At 41.4% G+C, this 19,851-nt stretch overlaps 1 protein-coding gene across 1 annotated transcript; it reads left to right on the forward strand.

The window, feature by feature from the left end:
• Window positions 1–337: 337 nt before the first annotated feature.
• Window positions 338–713, forward strand: LOC130884134 (60S ribosomal protein L36-like). The gene has a single exon (XM_057785120.1). It carries the CDS (start codon window positions 367–369, stop codon window positions 682–684), a length of 318 nt encoding a protein of 105 aa, XP_057641103.1. The 5' UTR covers window positions 338–366; the 3' UTR covers window positions 685–713.
• The last annotated feature ends 19,138 nt before the right edge of the window (window positions 714–19,851 follow it).

A 19,851-nucleotide genomic window follows, 5' to 3' on the forward strand; every position in this document is an offset into this window, starting at 1 on the left:
AGATCAATATGTAAGAGCTAGCCAATAAGAGGCCGGAACTAATGGGCCAGGCAGTGATTAAAAGAATACAGTTTCCATGTAATTATGTTGAGGCATAAGCCAGCCATGTGGGCGGCTGGGTGCCAGGGACACAGCCCCGCCGCTCCTATTACTACATCTGAGTGCAGGGTGACTGACCCTCTGGCTGGGCAGGAAGGTTCCATGCAGTAAACAGACCCCCTTGGGCTTGATTCTGCTCCAGATCCCAGACTTAAGGCAAAAGCCCATGTATGGGAGTGCTTTTTCTTGCCCTGGAATAGGAATTTATTATATAAATAGAAATATCTATCTACTTCCTGTCGCGGCCGCCATCGGAGAGGAGCAGCCATGGCCCTGCGCTACCCCATGGCCGTGGGCCTCAACAAGGGCCACAAGGTGACGAAGAACGTAAGCCAGCCGAGGCACAGCCGGCGGCGCGGGCGCCTCACAAAGCACACCAAGTTCGTGCGGGACATGATCCGGGAGGTGTGCGGCTTCGCGCCCTACGAGCAGCGCGCCATGGAGCTGCTCAAGGTGTCCAAGGACAAGTGCGCGCTCAAGTTCATCAAGAAGCGGGTGGGCACGCACATACGCGCCAAGAGGAAGCGGGAGGAGCTGAGCAACGTGCTGGCCGCCATGAGGAAGGTGGCGGCCAAGAAGGACTGATCCCCTCCCCGTTCTCAATAAACGTTGCTGTGGCGAAAAAAAAAAAAAAATCTATCTATCATCTATCTATGTGTTTATATGTCTATGTATGTATGTATTATGTATGTATGTATGTATGTATCTATCATCTATCTATCTATCATCTATCTATCATCTATCTATCTATCTATCTATCATCTATCTATCTATCTATCTATCTATCTATCTATCTATCTATCTATCTATCTATCTATCTATCTATCTGTCTGACTTTATTATAAGTAGAAATGATGTATCAGTAAATCTCTTACAATGCCAAAATGAAGTTTCTTCATTATTGAGCAGAACCTAATCACAGATATCCTGTAAATACCTACTATAATTTTAGCACCGTCAAGTACTTTACAAGTAAGACGATGCTTGATTCAAATACTTCTGTCTTTATTGTACTCTTGTTTTAGCTGAGAAAAAGTGTGGCTCAGCAGGAATAAATAATCTGTCTAAATAGCAAGAAAAGGGATTAATTGGATAAACCCAGCTTTCTTACAGGCCTACTGTTTCTGTATTGTGAACAAAATCTTGTTGATTTGTTTTTATCATAAAAAGCAAAATCGCAAAGAGTTTAGCAGCTGTGAACAATCTATGAATGGATGCTCATGCAATGCTCTAGAATGTAGGGTCATGTGACACATGCTAGATGTATTATTAACAATGCTATGTAAATGTTCTTATTCATATTTTAGTTTTCTGATTTATGGTTTAAAGAACTTCATTTCTTCGGTGAGAGTTTTCTCAAGAGGAATACAGTTTCTAATTCTTTCATTAAAAAAGATTTTATTTGTTCGTTTTAAGGAGTTAAACACTATGACTGGAGAAATGGCTTAGTGGTTTAAAGCACTTACTGCTCTTGTAGCATACATGAACACAATTCACAAACCTGCAATTTCAGTTCCAGGTGATTTAGCACCTTCTTCTGATTCCATGGTACATGCAAACACATGTAAGCATACACACCAACACATAAAAATAATAAATAAGTCTTTAAAGACTACATTATGTGAACTTGATATGAATTTGCAATTTTTGCATATGTCATTGAATGTTTTAATTATCAAATAGTGGATGTATCCCTCAGAGCAATTCCCAAAGTCATATTAAACTTCAGCTCTGGACAAAATCTGGAAGCTCTCTAAGTTATTGCTTAGTACATTTGCGAGATGAGACGCTGTCTTAAACTTCCAGGAATCAGTAACTGTAGAGAAAGACAGTAATTATACACATGAATCAATAAGGTATGATATTACCCTGTGTGCCCTGTTCAGTGACTGAGGATGTCAAGCCTGTATGTCAGCCGTGTACAAATTGTACACATTAGGTGTACAAGACCAGACCTTTTATAAACAAAAAGAAGAATTATCTTATGAATTACAATTTCCACATGACATGTTTAACTAGTGTCTTTTCTATAGGTGGTGAATAGAAAGGTCCATGGTAATTTAACCTTTAGTTTCAGACATTGTTTACACTTTAAGATAGATGCTTGGTAGAAGCCATCCTCTTCCTTTGCCTTCTTATCAGTAAAAGCAAAATCAGGAACAGAGAGAAGAAAAACCCAGTTGTTATGGTAAAAATAAAATGGCGCCATACTCTGAGTGACTGTAGTGGGCAGTGGGCAACCAGGAGCTGCAGTGGTAAAACATTGCAGTTCTCCGCGTGGAATTGGGATGGCAGATTCTCAAGACTGCTTCCTGCTGAATTGTGGGTGTTTAGGCAAAAAAAAAAAATTAGGAGCAGATAATTGAGAGAGGTGTGTCTGATCTGTTTAAGGTGGATCCTTCAATTTGACTCCCTATAATGGTTTGTCCTATCCCTTTAAAAGACAAACCCCGCCCACTCACTCATTCCCCTGTCCCCTAAGGCAAGCAGATCTTCCTTCTGTTTCCAGCCTGAGCCCCTTCCTGTCTCCCAAAGAGGCAGCTTCTGCCTCTCTCCCTTCTCTGAACTTTTCCCCTCCCCTCTCTCTGTCTCTCTGTCTCTCTGTCTTTCTGTCTCTCTGTCTCTCTCTCTCTCTGCTTTTTTCCTTTCTCCCCTTCCCCTTTCCCTTTCCCCTCTATAACCCACTAAAGAAATAACCACTTTCTCTGCATGGCATGCCTAATAAATCTCTGTCTCTCACCCGTTGCATGGCTCCCTGCCTGGGACTGGCTGCATTCGTGGCCCACTGTGGTCTTGGGACCCACTGGCCATTGTGTTCTGCTGTTGTGCCCCTCAGGGAACCATAGCATTTTATTTTTACCATAACATTCATGCTTGTGACTCGTCCAGGCTGTCTCCATGTTCCCTCTGGCCCACAGGCAGGCCGACTGTGGATGCATGGAAGCCTGGACTCAGTAACCAGGTTTCTTTACAACAGCTTTGCATTCTGTCTGCCTGAACGCCAACCTCTACACACACCAGCAGCTTTGGTGATGAGTTTTCCCTTTCCAGCACTCATCCACAGCCTTCACAGCTGACATTCACCTTTCGTTACTTTTCATAGCTAAAAATGTGACCAAACTAACCAGATTAGTGTGGTGTTTTCAATTTGGAGCCCAGGGTCCCTTGGATTTTTCTTTTTTTTTTTTTTCTTTTTTTTTCTTCTTTTGTATCACTCATAAGTGGTCCCCACCATGAGAGACCACTCAGAGCAGTCTCTTGTCTCTGGCTTCTGAGTCACCCAGCCTGGAGCCAGTCAAGCTTTAACACCATGCCTTTAAAGAGAGGACATACAGGCCCTGCAGTGCTTATTCGCTGTTTTCGTGGGTTTTCACATTTCAGCTATGGTATAAACCCTCAAACTGTAAATGCTCTGCTGGTGTTCTGCCAGCTCTGGTTTTCCTCAGACTGTCCCTGCCACTGCTACCGGTCCTGTGGCAACCGAAAAATTTCATTGGATCTGAGAGGCAGCTGTTTTCAGTTCCAGTCTTTGCTCCTACCACAACTTGTGGTGCAGCGGCTTAGCAACAGGACAGATCATGCCTCTATGTCTCTTTGTTATTATGCTTAAAACTCCTGCAGCTCAAAAAAATGTGGCTTCTTCATACAACATGTGACTGCCACCATTTTGACTGAGGTCAAGTGACCTTACCACCATCTTAACTGAGGTCATGTGACTTCACGGCCATCTTAACTGACAGCCAGGTCAGGTGATCAAGTTCGCCATCTTTACTAAGTATTCCCTGCCTGCCCGTCCCCCCATGCTGACTGTGTTACATGTGTGTTTTGAGCAGTGCATGCTTTTGGTAGGACCCACCACAAGCATCCATTTTGCCAAATTCCTGTTCACTGTGTGTGTGCATACATGTAACTTAAATACACCTATGTTTACTGTTAAATATTATAATTGTCTGTTCACTACATCTCATTCCTGACTACAAAACAATAAGTGTCATGTTTTAAATTAGTGTGTATTTTAAGTCAACTAATCCACCCCTGTTTTCCCTGTTGTGAGCCAGTACAGTCAAGCTCAGACTCAGCTCTCCAGGCAGATTCTGTACTGTAATTGTAACTCATTTATACCCAGTAAACAGCCCTCAACTGCTCAGAGACTGGGGAATATGGCATTTAAATATTTAATTATTAAAAACTTTTCACAATAAAAAGAGACAGGTTAGCTCCTAGCAGGAGCACTCTATTTCCTCCAAAAAAGACAGAAGACAAATGGGCACAGAACAAGATTCATTCACAATTTGTTTCAACTGCCAAGCACTGACCACTGGGCAAAATTGCCTTTCATCTAAACTGAAGATCTCCAGACATTGGACAGAATCACCAGAATCGACAGCCTAGCTGCTCAGGTCAAGGTAGGCTTGTCTTCCTACAAATTTCTTAGCCCACAGGATCCTCTGGAGCCTGGCAGGCCCTGTGCTAAACAGAAAAAGAAAAATATGACCCTCAGTGACCATGGAGGACCCCGAGGAATAGTTCTAGGTGCCAACCAAGTCAGTTCTCTGTTGTATTTTAACCAGTAACTCAAGTAAAATTTTATCCTTCTCAAAGATCTCTGATGCAGTTTGACAGCTGAGAGATTTTTGTCAGTTTAAAAGGACAACCTCACCAAACAAATTTTAGTAAAACACAAATACAAGTTATTAAGGTGTGTATCTGCAAGTTATAAAGGTATGAGGACAAATAGAAGTTAATCAAATTTCTCTCTCGTGCTGCTTTCCATAAAAATACTTTTCATTGTGTAAAAACAGCTGTCATAGTCATTCTGACCTAAATATGTTACTGCTTATAAAATGTATGTGTCTAAAACTTCTGTTTTCACAAACTTAATGAATTCTTGTGAGTTCCAAAGAGCCAACTTGAAGGACCCACCTTAAACAGGTCAGATTTATCTCTCTCAATTCCCTGGTCCTAATTTTTTTTTCCTAAATTTAACTTTTTTCTCTTTTCTACCAACACCTTAAACAGGTGTAAAAGACACCAGACATTTCCATACCACAAACACCAGACAGGAGCAAGGAGACCAGTGATGCCAGGATGTTACCAGCACCTAGCTTTCTCAAGTTCCCTCCAAAGATGATGCCCACAAATAAACAGAAAGCAGTCCTGAGAACCTGCCATCCCAATTCCTTTAACCTGTTGTGGCTAACCTCCCACCTTTTTATTACAAAGTAGAGATGGGAATGTAATGGTTTATCCTGTCCCTTTAAGAGACAAGCCCTGCCCACTTCCCCCATCTGAAGAGGCAGCTTCTGCCTCTCTCCCTTCTCTGCACTTCTCCCCTTCACCCCCTCTGTTTCCTCTGATTCTCTCTCTCTTTCTCTCTCTCTCTTTCTCTTTCCTCTTCCCCCTTCTCCCCTTTCCTTCTTTCTCCTTCCTTTCCATAATCCACTAAATAAATACCCAATTTCTCTTCATGAAGTGCCTAATAGGTCTCTGTCTCTCATCTGCTGTGTGGCTCCCTGCCTAAGACCAGCTGCCTTCGTGGTCCACTGTGGTTTTGTGATCCACTGGCTCTCATGGCCTGCCACTATGTCCCTCGGGGAACCACAGTATTTTACTTTTACCATAACACTGGGGACAAAGTGTCTCAGAGCAGTTGGAGGGCTTAGGCAAACAGCAGCGTTTCTAGCCAACTGGAGTATGTGCATGGAATTTCTGAAATGGACGAAAGACATGCAGTAGAAATTCCTTTGGATCTAAACCATTCTCTGTGGTGTTTTTATTTCACATCACTGTTCCAGATCCTTTTAAAGGCATGTACATGCAATAGAGATAAACTAATGATGGCTTTTACAAAAGTGTATTTCTATGGAATGAAAAATAAACATGGAGCTTCTTGGCATAAGTAAAAGCTAACCAAAGGTCCCCTGTTACTTCACAGGCAATCTTCTCCTTGGTCAGTTTTGGCCATTACTTTTTCTTTTGTAGCTCCTAAAACTTTTCTTTTAAATCTAAGGTCACACTTAGACTCTTTGGGTGTTTGAGGATATTACATGCTGTTTAAAAATATTTTACTTTAAGACCGAACTTCCTGTGTAGAGAGGTTAAGTGGGGTGAGGGAGTTGCACTGTCTTTGTCTGCAGTCTGTGCTATGATAAACATGGGAATCGTTTTCCCACTAGAATGAAATAACCCAAACTTCAAGCCCTCAAAGTCTTGTGCGTGTTTATTTATTGGCAAGCTCATTGTGAAATACAGGATTGGACTAACGCCATCCTATATTGAGGCCAATTTTTTTTTTACAGTAACACAATATCACTAGGACTGGATTTTACAAAGATAACAATGTCAGCTTGACTTGTGTTCGGAACACAACAGATTAGTCATCAGACAATGAAACCCTGCCTGAGTGAAACAGAATGCTCTCAGGAGACCAGAATTCTCTTCTATCTGGCCATATCCTTTTAGTTTTCTGTTTCTGTGTCATTTCTCTGCTCAAAAATCACTGCTTCTCAATGACGACTTCAAACCACCCACCCTCCACAGAAATATCTGGAATGTGACATCAACCCACCTCTTATCTTAGGTTTAGGTCCTGCGTCAGGTCAGGTCTCAGTGATGGCGGCTGCATGACATCTTGTCCCCATAGACCTTGAGTTGCCTTTATTGCATGGCACCACTCTTCTGTGTGTGACTAGACCTTTGTGATTGCCTTGGCCTCTAGAGTTTGTCAGGGATGCTGTGGGACACGGTGGATTAAATTCTAACATTACAATGTCCTCCATACCCTCTTGAACAACTTCAGTCACCATATGAGAAGTTCATGAGTTCAAGTGGAGAGAATTCAGAGAGACATTGTCTGGATGCAGCGCAGATCATGTGAATAAGAAGTTTGTCCCCCTGACGTAGAGTTGTGAAGCCTCCAGATGATTCCACGGTGAACTGTGGAGTCCCCTCTGGTGTGCAAGTCTTCCTACTGGAAGAAACCAAAACAACTGCTGCACACTGGCCCTGTCTGACTTCGTCCAGCACGTAACCTTTCTGATACATGAGAGGTTTTGTGCCACTTGCTATGAGAAGGTTTGTTGTGAAGCCTTAACCGAGCCGAGCAGTGCAAAGTCAGAGGTCAAATTAGCACAATGGAAGGTGAGAACACAAATATATCTCATCCTAAAGGACCAAAATAACATCCTGCATAAGGCAGGGGAATTAACTCCATTTGGGTGGACATCAGTCATCCCATCTCATTGACATCTCATGGTTCTCCATTTCTTCACAAGTCTGACTTCATTTTCTGTGTTAGTGGCTTCATCTCTGCTTTTCAGTGTATGTGATTGATGTAGCCCCCAACCTTGCTGTGAGATGGTTGATTCTCTGATCTTGGGTTCTTACCCTGCCCTCCTTCTAAGATTTTTTGTTTTTTGAGATAAGGTTTCTCTGTGTAGCTTTGGTTCCTGTCCTGGAACCTGTCCAGGCTGGCTTCGAGCTCATAAAGATCCACCTGCCTCTGCCTCCTGAGTGCCGGAATTAAAGGTGTGCACCACCACTGCCCGGCAACTTTGCTAGCTTTCTTATATAATCCAGGACTAACTGCCCAGTGAGTGTTGCTGGCCACAGTGGTATGAGCCTTGCTACATAATCAACAATCAAGATAACCCTCCTCAGACATGTCCATGGGCCAATATGATCTATACCTTCCCTCAACTGAGACTCCCTTCTCAAGTGGTTTCAGGCTCTGTCAGTTGACAGTTAACACTAACTAGAATAGTAGTATAACATTGAGCTTTACGTATTTTATTTTTCTCTCTATCAAGACCTCTTAGTAACTTCGGCTAACAGGCCATACATTGTCTTTAAAATGTGTGATAATTCCTTCAAAAGGAAAGCAAACAAACAAAGGGAGACAGGTTTAGTCAGTATTCACTATAAGTGTGGTCTTGATACATAGTGTTATCATGGTAGAGCATATTGGGACAGCAATAGAAGAGATAAGTCTAGAGTAGAAGAGATTTCTGAAAAAGGATATAAAATAAATAAAAATGTTAAACAGAGCCCCGTAAATTTACCATACTGGTGCTGTTCCCCTATAAAACTATAGTGGGTCAGGCTGCTAAACTATGTATCAATTATTGCATTGGAAAATCAATACAGTACATAAGGATTAGAGCTCAGATTTCTTTTTTTCTTTCTTTCTTTTTTTTTTTTTTTTTTGAGACAGGGTTTCTCTGTGGTTTTGGAGCCTGCCCTGGAACTAGCTCTTGTAGACCAGGCTGGTCTCGAACTCATAGAGATCTGCCTGCCTCTGCCTCCCAAGTGCTGGGATTAAAGGCGTGCGCCACCATCGCCTGGCTGAGCTCAGATTTCTTGACACTCTTCTCATATATAATAACTTTCCCCCATGCTTCTCCATGGGCTATTTGCAACTAGGAGGTTTTTTTGCCCAGTGCTGATGATGTTAAGTAAGGACTTTCATGTCTTGTATCTGTCTACCTAGAACTTTGTTCCTGTTCAGTTTCAAAAATGAATCTGGGGTTAATCAAATAGTCAGCAATGAATGAGAATGAAGAGAGGACGAAGCCAGTGTGAAAGATTTGTGAAAAGAAGCTGTGTCTACAAAAACGAACTGACTAAAACTTCAGAGGTGTAGAGATGACAAGAGAAAGAGCCAAGTATTTATTATGACCATATGCTTGCTAGGCCACAAGAACTTCAGAACCACACTTTCTATTCAAGTTCATCTTCATTTTGTTTTCTATTTTTGTTTCCTTTCCATCCTTTCCCATCTCCTAACTTTCCTTTTTCTAGATCACTCTTAAATATAACCATTACGAGTGGACGCAGCAATTCAGTAATGAAAAGTTTTGACTTGCAAACTATCAGGTCACCATGTTTCTCTGTCCATAAATAGTCTCATTCATGTATGAATAAGTGCAAGACAGAGTGATAGGATTCAAACAATTTTGTTTGCATCAATCATATTGTGAGTCTGCTGGACTCTGTCTGCTGTGCTTGCCTGCTATCTTTTCCTTAGCATCTCCCCACAATGTCTCCAGGTAAATGGCTATCTACAACATAGTCTAAGAACCGTGAGTGTTGGGTCTGTCTTTTGTTCTCACAGGCAAACCCTATTGTTAATTCTACTCTCGGCAGGCTTAGTTTTAGAAATCCTCTGAGCTTTCTGATGAAAGGTGTTCTATAATTTTAGGACACAGTCGGTACTTAAATTCTTTGAGACAATGCTCCTATATTTCTGTGTATTATTAAGTGCCAAACTAGTCTGTTTCAGGGGTTTAAAAAAAGATTTAAAATTAAATCTCTGTCTCTGTGATTATGCAGTAAATAAGTTTTTGACATATTTTTACTACATTTCTTCAATTGTTGTTGATCATCCTAGGGAAGATGGGGCAGATACCATTGAGGGGAGGATGTGCGTGCTGCAGAGAGGTCTCACCAGCTTGACACTGAACTTGAATGAAGCACAAGCAAGAGCTACGAAAGCATTCTTGAGAAAATTCCTACCATTCACATCAAATCGGCAGCAGAGGTGAAGGTGACTCTTAGGTAGGCTTATGGGAAGTAAAACTTGTCACAGGAGCTATTCTGCTATGTTTCCAGCTGTTGCCAGTTGTGTCATGCGTGGGAACAAGTCTTCGAGGCAATTCTGTGATTCAGTCCTAGCCTAGAGATAATCATAGCTCACTTGTGGGAGTCTGGGTTATGATGTAATTGTAATCAGTGCCCAGACTGAGCCTCAGGGACTCAGCAGAGACTCTGACAATTCAGATTAGCCTACTTCCACATATGACTATTCCTTCCATCCCAATGGTCAGAGTATTTGTCATTGAGAGTATTTCAAACAATTTTAAAAAGGCATGTTTAAAGCCCCAACAGTGATCTGCTCTTCATTTATCCTGCAAGGCTTTCAGATGGAGTGTTCTGTTTTATCTACAAGTGAGCTCAGACACCTGGGGATAGCTGAAGACAGAATTCAAGGACTTTGGTGCTGTCTGCAGGAAGGAGGCTTTCAGGCAGAGAGGCATTGACATAAAGGTATCTTTTGCTACTTCAAACCCAGAGCATTTTCTTAACTGTTGACCTTGGCACAAGAAAAGGTGGAATTAAAGATGGAAGTAGGCAGGTGACCAGAGGAAACATTTTTGAGGTAACTCTTCACTCTGAGATTTTACTTTAAAGGGGGGGAGGGTAACTAGTAATTTTGACAGTAAGACTGTTTCTCAGGATAGAGCATTTGGAAATCACAGCTGACTACAGCAATTCTGAGCTCAGGGTAGGAGCGGAAGCCCATAGCGACTCTACAATTCTCCAGCACGACAAATATGGAATGTGCTCACTTACCCCATGAAAGCTGAGATTGAAGAACGTGTGCTCATCATCTCATTGACTAGTTTCCTCCCCAAACACACTCAGGGCACTAATTTCATTAGCTGAAAGATGCTACAACAAAAATGGAGCTGAGATACTGTAAGGCATTTACTTAATTGTTCAAAGCAAGTGCCAGAAGATACTTTGAATTGTAGTTTACCAATGAATGTGTGTTTTTATGCAAGGCCTAAATGATGGCTAAGAAATTAAGAGGAAATAAACACTTGTATTGATTCATTTGATGTTAGAAAATTTTGCACATACATATGTTTTGATCAAGTCCTTCATTACCTCCCCTTCAATTCTCCCACCCCTACCACTATTCCACCCTAATTTCATGTGCTCATTTTTTAAAAAAAGTAAACCCACTGATTCCATTTAATGCTGCCAATATTGCGTAGGTCTCGGGTCATCCATTAGATCATGGGTAACCTCCTGAGGGTTGCATCCTCGAAGAAAGCAGAGTCTTCCTCCCCAGTAGTCATAGCTGCCAATAGCTCCTAAGATAGTGCTAGCCTTTCATGATTACCACTGTCCTCCATGCTGGAATTTTGCTTGGCTTGGTCTTGTGCAGGTCTTGTGCTTGGTGCTGTATTTACAGTGAATTCATCTATTTGATTTTCCCACTGTGTCCTGAAAATACTGCTTCACTGTAATTATCCATTGCTTCTGGCTTTTACAGTCTTCCAGCCCTCTCCTCCTCCTCAATCCTTAAACCTTGAGAAGAGGGCATATAGATATCTCATTTTGGACTGAATAGTCCACAATCTTTTATTTCCTTCACCTTGACCAGTTGTGGGTCTCTGTGTTGGCCACCATGTACTCCAAAAATAAACTTCTCTGATGAAGTTTGGAAGATAATCCAATGGTTATTAGGTTATCAGAATAAGTTACTAGGAATTGTATTAAAACTGTATCCATTTAGCAAATTCTTCCCTTGGTGTTATGACCTAACTAGCCATGGATTTTTGCCTCATTTACGGTATAGGCAAGAGTTCTGACCTGTAGAGCAACCTTTAAACCCTTTAAGAAAATGGTTGGTTATCTCCCCTAATATTTCTGTCACTATTGCAGCAGTGTGCAAATCTTGCCAGGTCTATTGCTGTTTGTGGCTTTCAGGGTTCCCAGCTGGGTAAAACTGTTGATTACGTGTGCAGTACCTTCTAGCTTTATGAAAGGCGGGCAGCAGGAATGAAGCTTCCTGATCAGCAGCAAACTTGTTATCTCTATGTTCTATGGTGCAAATACGTGGTGTCTTTAGCAATAGAATCTTATCCTCAGATTCTGGAGTGTAACCGAGAGGAATGGCAGTAGACTTCCATGCTGGGGTGGATCTATTACTCCAAGCTGACAAGTTTTCTCCAATGAAGTAACCCATACCTGGCACTGCACTTTTATTGCCTAGGTGTCTAGGGGAAGCATTGTCCTTCTGTTATAGGGCAACTCCATTTAAAATTTCTATATATGCATGCATTTTAGAAAGAGATACTTGTTTATTCATGTTTATTGCTATACTTTTCATAATAGGGTAATGAAAATGTAGTAGTTCAAATAATAAAATATTATTTAGATTTTAAGAAAATTGAAAATGGTTATATGTTTTGGATATCAACTCTCTGTCAGATGTAGGGTTGGTGAAGATTTTTTCCCATTCAGTAGGCTGTCATTTTGACTTATTTATTGTGTCTTTTGCCTGACAAAAGCTTTTCAGGTTCAGGACATCCCATTTATTGATAGTTGCTCTCAATGTCTGTGCTATTAGTGTTATATTTAGGAAGTGGTCTCCTGTGCCAATGTGCTCAAGGCAGCTTCCCAATTTCTATTCTATCTGGTTCAATGTAACTGGGTTTATATAGCTGTCCTTGATCCACTTGGACTTGAGTTTTATGCATGGCAATAGAAATGAATCTACTTGCAATCTTCTAAATTTTGTTATCCAGTCATGCAAGTACCATCTTTTAAAGATGTTCTTCTTTTTCCATTGTACCATTTTGGCTTCTTTGTCAAAAATGAGGTGTTCATAGATGCGTGGATTAATGTCAGGGTCTTTGGTTCAATTCCACTGGTCTACGTGTCTGTTTTTTATGCCTGTACCAAACGTTTTATTACTACAGCTCTATCTGAGGGGCCCCTGGCAGTAGGACAGGATCTATCCCTGGTGCATGAGCTGACTTGCTGGAATCCATTCCCTATGGTGGGATGCCATGATCAGCCTTAATGCAGGGGTGAGGGGCTTGGTCCTGCAGTAACTTTATGTGCCAGACTTTGATGATTCTCCATGGGAGCTTTTATGCATTGGGAGGAGGGGATGGAGGGTGGGTCGAGGAGGGGTGGGAGGGAGAACTGTGGTTGGAATGTAAAATAAAGAAAAAAAGAAATTTGGAATGATGGAGGAAGGTCATAATAAAGAAACTGCTTGGCTCTCATAGGTTAGAACATAGGTGGGTGGAGTAAACAGAACAGAATGCTGGGAGGAAGAGGAAGTGAGCTCAGATGCAGGGCAGTTCCTCTCAGAGCCAGACGTGATGCCGCTCTTCTCCAAGGCAGATGCGATTAAGCTCTGATCCAGGATGGAAGTAGGCTAGAATCTTCCCGGTAAGTGCATCTTGGGGTGCTACACACATTATTAGAAATGGGCTAGTCCAGGTGCGAGAGTTAGCCGAGAAGAGGCTAGATATAATGGGCCAAGCAGTGTTTAAAAGAATACAGTTTGTGTGTTGTTATTTCGGTGCATAAGCTAGCCAGGCGACCAGGAGCTGGGGCGGCAGGAACACAGCCCACAGCTCCTACTACATTGAAATTATGAAATTGCTATGGATAGAACTGGAAAATATTTTACTGAGGGAGGTCACCCAGATTCAGAAAGACAACTGTTACATGTTTTCTTTTTTATGTGGATGCTGACTTTGAACTGTTAGATGTGTGTATGTTTAAATTGGAATACCCATAGATGGCAGGAAATGAGTAAAGGGCTATACTGGGAGTGGAGGTGGAAAGGGTTAGATGTGGTGGTGGATTGGTGGAGGGTTTCAAGGGAGGGGAGGTAGAACCAGAGGAGGCATGAAAAGGGATTGCCGAACAATGGAGTAGAAAGGACCAGTTAGGGTGAGGGATGGGAGGGCAGGGTAGAGGAATGAGTATGGCGAGGGATAACTAACACTAAATAACTTTGAAAACACCATATAGATGCAATATTTATAAGTGGGGGGGGGAACGTTTTCAGCTGCCAGGTTGTTTAAATTCTCCATTGGTGCTTCACTGAACCAGGCTTTCCAAAGGTGGTAGCAGCTCCCAAGTCAGACTTGGTCCTGAGGTGTGGCACATAGCATTAGAAAGAAATAGGCTATGATTAGTTAGACTTTCATGTGGGAATGTTAGCCAAGTCTGTGATTTCTTTATTTGTAGAGCCTGGGGACTTTATTTTCCCATTTACTGGAACCCTATTTTTTTTTATCACCTGGATTTAATAAAAAGCAGATGATGGAAATCTCAGTGAAATAAAAGAATGTAGGGTAAATTCTTCAGAGGAGATGGATGCACACCGATTTTCTTCTTTCCTCAAGTGATCCTGAGTGTCAGGCACATTTCGGGCTCACAGAGTGCTGAAGACACCCTGGAACACGTGGGATGTAGAAACACCCAGGAACATGGCAGACTTTGGAAACAGGATAGATTAACACTAACACGTACAAGTCCTGGGAAGATGCTTGACAAGGAGGAAACACTGGGGAAGCCCACATGGAGAGCTTTACGTGAAAGCAGTCATGTGCAAATGTCGATTGTGCTAACTGTTTGCACGCTAGCCTTTTTGTTGTGAAGTATGAGTGTGTGTCACAGTGGCTGAGGACACAGAACTGGCTGCCTCTACTGGACCTTTCCTTGCCACTGATATGACTAAGTGCATCTATCACCTTGAGTTTCCTCATCTGGGGAATATAGTAATACTTCAGCAACAGTGTTGGGAACAGGCAAAAGGCACCTTGTCCTTAAGAACTGCAATTTTGACTTCAGACTCCATTTTACCTGTAGGGTAAAACAAAGTTCAAATTCTCAATCCCTAGGGACAGGGAACTTTCTTTTAGCTGACCAGCCTCCTCTTTAAGCAATAGAAACATTCTGTTATGCATCTTTAGTTCTCTAAAACATTACGACTGTTTCTAACAACGAAGAGAACAAATGAATCTCATTGGTTGGTTTGAAAAGTTTCCATTCTGTGTTGGTTGACAATGATGGAACGCATAGGGAAAAGCCCCAGTCTTCGGATCCTGATTGGTGGAACATTACAACTGACTTGTCACAGATGTTTGGGGTTTTTGTGCTTGTAAACCCTGCTTCAGGCCCTCTTGGGGAGTCCTTGTCCTGCAGCCCTGATCAATACTAAAAATGTTGCTGTTTCACAATCCCATTAATACTGTCACTCTCTCTCTTCATGGTGCACAACAGACAAGTGTATCGATAGTGGTCGAGGAGAGTGTGCTCCCCGTGGATACTGCTGTGACAGTGGTAGAGGAAGGTAGTACTCCATAGAATGTTTGCGGCAGCTTGTCTCTCAGCTAGGTAGGCCCCATGGAAGCTTCTGGAAGTTTTTTTTCTGGGGTAGGAGCTGGGTCTTATTTTAAATCAACAGAGTTTCTAGGGGTATTAGGAGAGAAAACCAGCTCACAGGTCATACTCTATTTCTGTAAAACTCAGAAAACTCATTGTGAGTTCTGCTGAATTCTTTTATCTTTTCTTTTGTCTTTTTGATTTGTTTTGTTTCTGATTTTAAGACAGGGTTTTTTCTGTGTATCTTTGTCTGTTCTGGAACTCACTCTGTAGACCAAGCTGGCCTCAGACTCATGGAGATCTGCCTGCTTCTCCCTCCTGAATGCTGGGATTAAAGGGGTGTGCTATCATTCCCGGCTCTGAAGTCTTAATATTGAGACACATACACATTTATGAGCGAAGGTGCCTGTGGAGGCCAGGCAAGGGTATGGGATCCTCTGGAGCTTGTGTTTCAGGCTATTGTATGCTGCGCTGCTGTAAGTGAGTGCTGGAACCCAGCTCAGGTTTGCAGTAAGAGCCTTTCACACTGTTGGTCACTGAACTATCATTCCAGCCTTCAAAACAGCACCATTTTGATGAATTATTAATGTACGAACACAAGTGCTTTAAAGCCTAGCCTTGGTGCTTCTTCTAAGCAAAGTTTACTTTCTAGTTGTTTGCTTTATTATGCCCCAAATTCTGGCCTGACAGGTTTAATGAGCTTGAAATCTTTGTTTTGATTGCATGCATTCATAATTAGAAGGAACCTATCACCCACCATACAAATGGCAGGCACTGTTTATTCTTTTTGTTATTCTTCTCCCGGATTGCATCTGGCACAGCAAACACCAGGCTGTTGGCTTTTAAGTTGCATTTGATTCTGTCTTTTGTTTTCTCACTTAATTCCTTTACTTTGTTTTTAACTCTAGATTTTTGGAACTCCTTTTAATGATTCCATAATATTTTATTTTATGAATGTGTAGTATTCTTTTAAAGTTACCATGTCAGGTTCTTGATCTCTTTGTAAAGCTGTACACAATAACTGAAGCTGGGATAAACCTCAAACGAGAAAAGATTCCATTACTAACTTGATTTTTGATGTCGGAGAGTGGGCTATAACAAAACTAAAGGGCACTTCTCACTTAATAACTTGTTTTCTTTTTTCTTCTTTAAAAAAAAAAGCAAGGCTGGATACCTCTGAGTAGTTTTACAAATTCCAATGGTAAATTTCCATTGATAAACAATGAAGAGCTGAGGGTGGAATATCTGAGGGAAAACCCCAATAGGGCTGGTTTCCCCTATGTAGTTTGAGATAGTGGTGTAGTCCTTATTATGTCCATTGTTGCATGACTTGACAATGGGTGGAGACACACACAACCATGTTCCAGTCCTCTATGCAGAATAAAAGTTTGAATGAAGAGTTATGCGAGAAATCCAAGTCATCTCCTCTGTGGTATAGGGAGATACGCCTGCTTAATGAGTGTGGTCCTATAAATATAGGATTTTTATAAATATAGGATTTTACTGTAACTATAGAGATGTCCTAAGAAAGGGGACAAGAGTATCAACTGGCTGTGTGAGAAGTTGCATGGGCACAGCTATATACAGTAAAAATGTAAAAAGTGTGGTTGGGCAAGATGTCTACTCAGTGGGAATTATCTCATGTAAGAAAGGATGAGCTAAAGATATGTCTTGATGTTTATTACTGTTGGCAAGGTACAAGGGAAAAAGAGTTCAAGGTAAATCAGTTCTAAATAACCCTTTCTCGCATCCAGAAACTTGCCTGGAATGAGTCTGATAGCAAAGAGAGAAATAAATAATAAGATAAAAATGACAGTGAAGAACTCAAAAAAGTGGTGTTTGCTGCACAGTTTACCAGGGAAGATAATACTATGTGCACTCGAGAGTTAAAGGGGTCGGTCTATCAGTGAACTCAGACTGAGATAGTGGCTTTGGTGAGCCTCATGAGAAACATTAATTTTCTGAAGTAAGGAAGGACTCAGCAGACATAAATAACTTAGACTAACACATGAACCAGTTCCAAAAAAGGGGAGATTGCAACTGGGGTGAAAAATAAATTAACTAATTAGCAAAAAAGATGTAAAATTTTCCAAAAAAAGAGAAAGCCAAGACAGATGGAAGGGTGGATGAATGGTTGGATAGATGGAAAGAAAGATGATAGATAGATGTGATAGATAGATAGATAGATAGATAGATAGATAGATAGATAGATAGATAGATAGATAGATGATAGATAGATAGATGAATAGGTAGGTATACAGACAGACAGAGGAATTCCTCATGTCACTTGGAGACATCTGCAGATACATTTTCCCTAGGGGAGAAACTAATATATGACCAAATTCAGTACTGGTTAATCTTTGAAGGCCTTCCGTTCTGATCAGCAATTCAACATAGGGTTAAATTTAATAAAAACAAAGAAGTAAAGATGATTTCGACAGTACTCCCTGATATAGAGGAAGGAAGTCTCTAGGGAAGGAAATGACCCCAGCCCCTTCCCTAACAATGTAGCCATGGATACCTCCAGGAGAAGACCATACATGGTGACTGCAATGTTGAATTACAATTTTTTTTTTGTTCTTCTACTAAAGCTAATATTTAGGCAAGGTGGATGCTGAAACAGGTAAGCCTTGGTGCCCATGGCCTTCAGGAGTATGATAGGCAAGAAAAATCAGCTGGGAAACATAGATATACACAAACAGAAGAGATTGCATGTAAGGAGTGGGCAGCTGCATCCTCTACTCAGAATCTATGGAATAATAGCTAGATAATGTCACAAATGAGCAAAATCGTTTTATGCTTTACTGGACCACACCAACAATTCAATATCTTCTTAATGTGAGCCCTGGAATCACGTGAGATTTGCTCAGAATGGATGGCAATGAACTTTCAGAGTGCTTCGCCAATGTTATATTGCTCACTACCTAACTACCTAATTTGTATGGGATGCTTGTTCCAGACTTTGCATTGTTGCCCTGCCTATCCTCTGTAAAAAGGGTTTTGTTGTTGCTGCTGTAGATAGAATACATAATGCTAACTCTTATGCATTTTACAGATTTAAAGACTCATTTGACAAACACAGGAATACGCCTAAAGGAGTAAAGATTTTTAAAAAATTAGTTCAGTAAAAGTCAATAAGGCTGTTATGTGAGCTAAAACAGATGCTTCACCAAGCCATAAATGTGGGGAGCTGAGGAACCCCCGAGTGAGTGTGTGACGAGAGAATGAAGGTTTGAGTGAAAATGTGTTGGTGACATGGGCACAGTGATGCCAAGTATACCAACGTCTCAGATCCATGGAAACGGGCAAAACCTTCCTCCAGGAGAGGCTCAGAGGAATGGCAAACCTTCTTCTTAAGTATGAATGTTTACAAATTATTAAAAATGTATACAAAACCTAGCTCCTACTGAGGGTAATTACCTTTGTTCCCTGTACTATATGTAACAAACACACTGAGGAGATGCTCCATCAGAGTCAGCACAGACTATCTGATCCTACATATTCTTTCTCTCTCTGTCTCTCTGTCTCTCTGTCTCTCTCTCTTCTCTCTCTTCCCTGTCTCTCTTTCTCTCTTTTGCTCCTCTCTCTCGCTCTCTCTCACTCTCTCGCTCTTTTCTCTCTCTCTCTTCCTCTCTTTTGCTTCTCTCTCTCTCTCTCTCTCTCTCTCTCTCTCTCTCTCTTTCTCTCTCTCTCTATTATGTATGTATGCTTGTTCTTTTTTCATCCCTGTGTTGTCCTTAGTCAGATCTGTAGGACCAGCAAAAATCCAAGTGCTGATGATGGGTTACCTCTCCAGGAGTTGTTGACCAGGGAGCCCTAGAGGCCCTTAAAACACAAAGACCATGGCATTGCTCTTAGTTGCACCCTGGAATCAGATGGTAAGGATCTATTGTTGAAGACAGTGGGCAATTTGGTTACATGACTTGGAAAAATAAGTACAGGACAGAGCTGGAAGTGTTCCCTTTATGTGGTCTAGCTCTCTTAGCAACAAGGTGTTGCCTAGGTTACTGGAGAGAAGCATAGCCATGAATCCTCCTTGGCTCTGGATCCTACATGCTTCATGATAAAAGTGCCAGACAATGTTTGCCAGCTAGTGCAATAGTAGATGTAGTGGTTAAAAATAGAACCAACTTTCTGATTGGATTTAAGGCCTGCTCCATCTGTTAGTATTGACTTATTCGAGATTTATAGCCAGGTAAGTCATAGACCCCAGTGAGAAAATAACTAGTATTGCTTTGGTAAACAAATGAGATACTTACTGAGTAATGTCTTCCACAAGATTTTTGTTTATGGCCATCATTACTAATACTGTTGGTCCTCACTTGGATACTATTCTGTTTCTCATCTTATGCCTTTTCCCCACAGCAAAAGAAATATCAATGAGACTCATCAGCAGGCATGTTCTGGAAGCAGGGAGATAAATAAAAAACACTAAGGTTCAGTACTTACTCCACTAGATTTAAATGACGATGTTAAGACTTTTACTCCACACCCCCAAGGCTCAGGGACCATTGCAGAAGAGGGAACAGAAAGAACATTAGAGACAGAGCAAGGGTGGAATGTTGTCTGAAACTTTCCTGCCAGATTAAACCCATCTATTTTGGAGGGAAGCTCATTAAGACATGACATTTTAAAAAGGAGTAAAAGTAACAGAATGTTCTGAGGAAAATAAAACAGTCCACCCTGCAAGGAAACTTGATACTTTCAACTCAATAGCTTCAACAAGTCCCTGAAACTAATCAGGTTCACTAGGCTCCTCACTCCTCAATCACATATAAACTGTAACAACTGCCGCCACACACTGTCAGATGAGCTGAGCTGCCTAGAAGA

Source organism: Chionomys nivalis, chromosome 11 (assembly GCF_950005125.1).
Source record: "Chionomys nivalis chromosome 11, mChiNiv1.1, whole genome shotgun sequence".
Lineage (NCBI taxonomy): Eukaryota > Metazoa > Chordata > Mammalia > Rodentia > Cricetidae > Chionomys > Chionomys nivalis.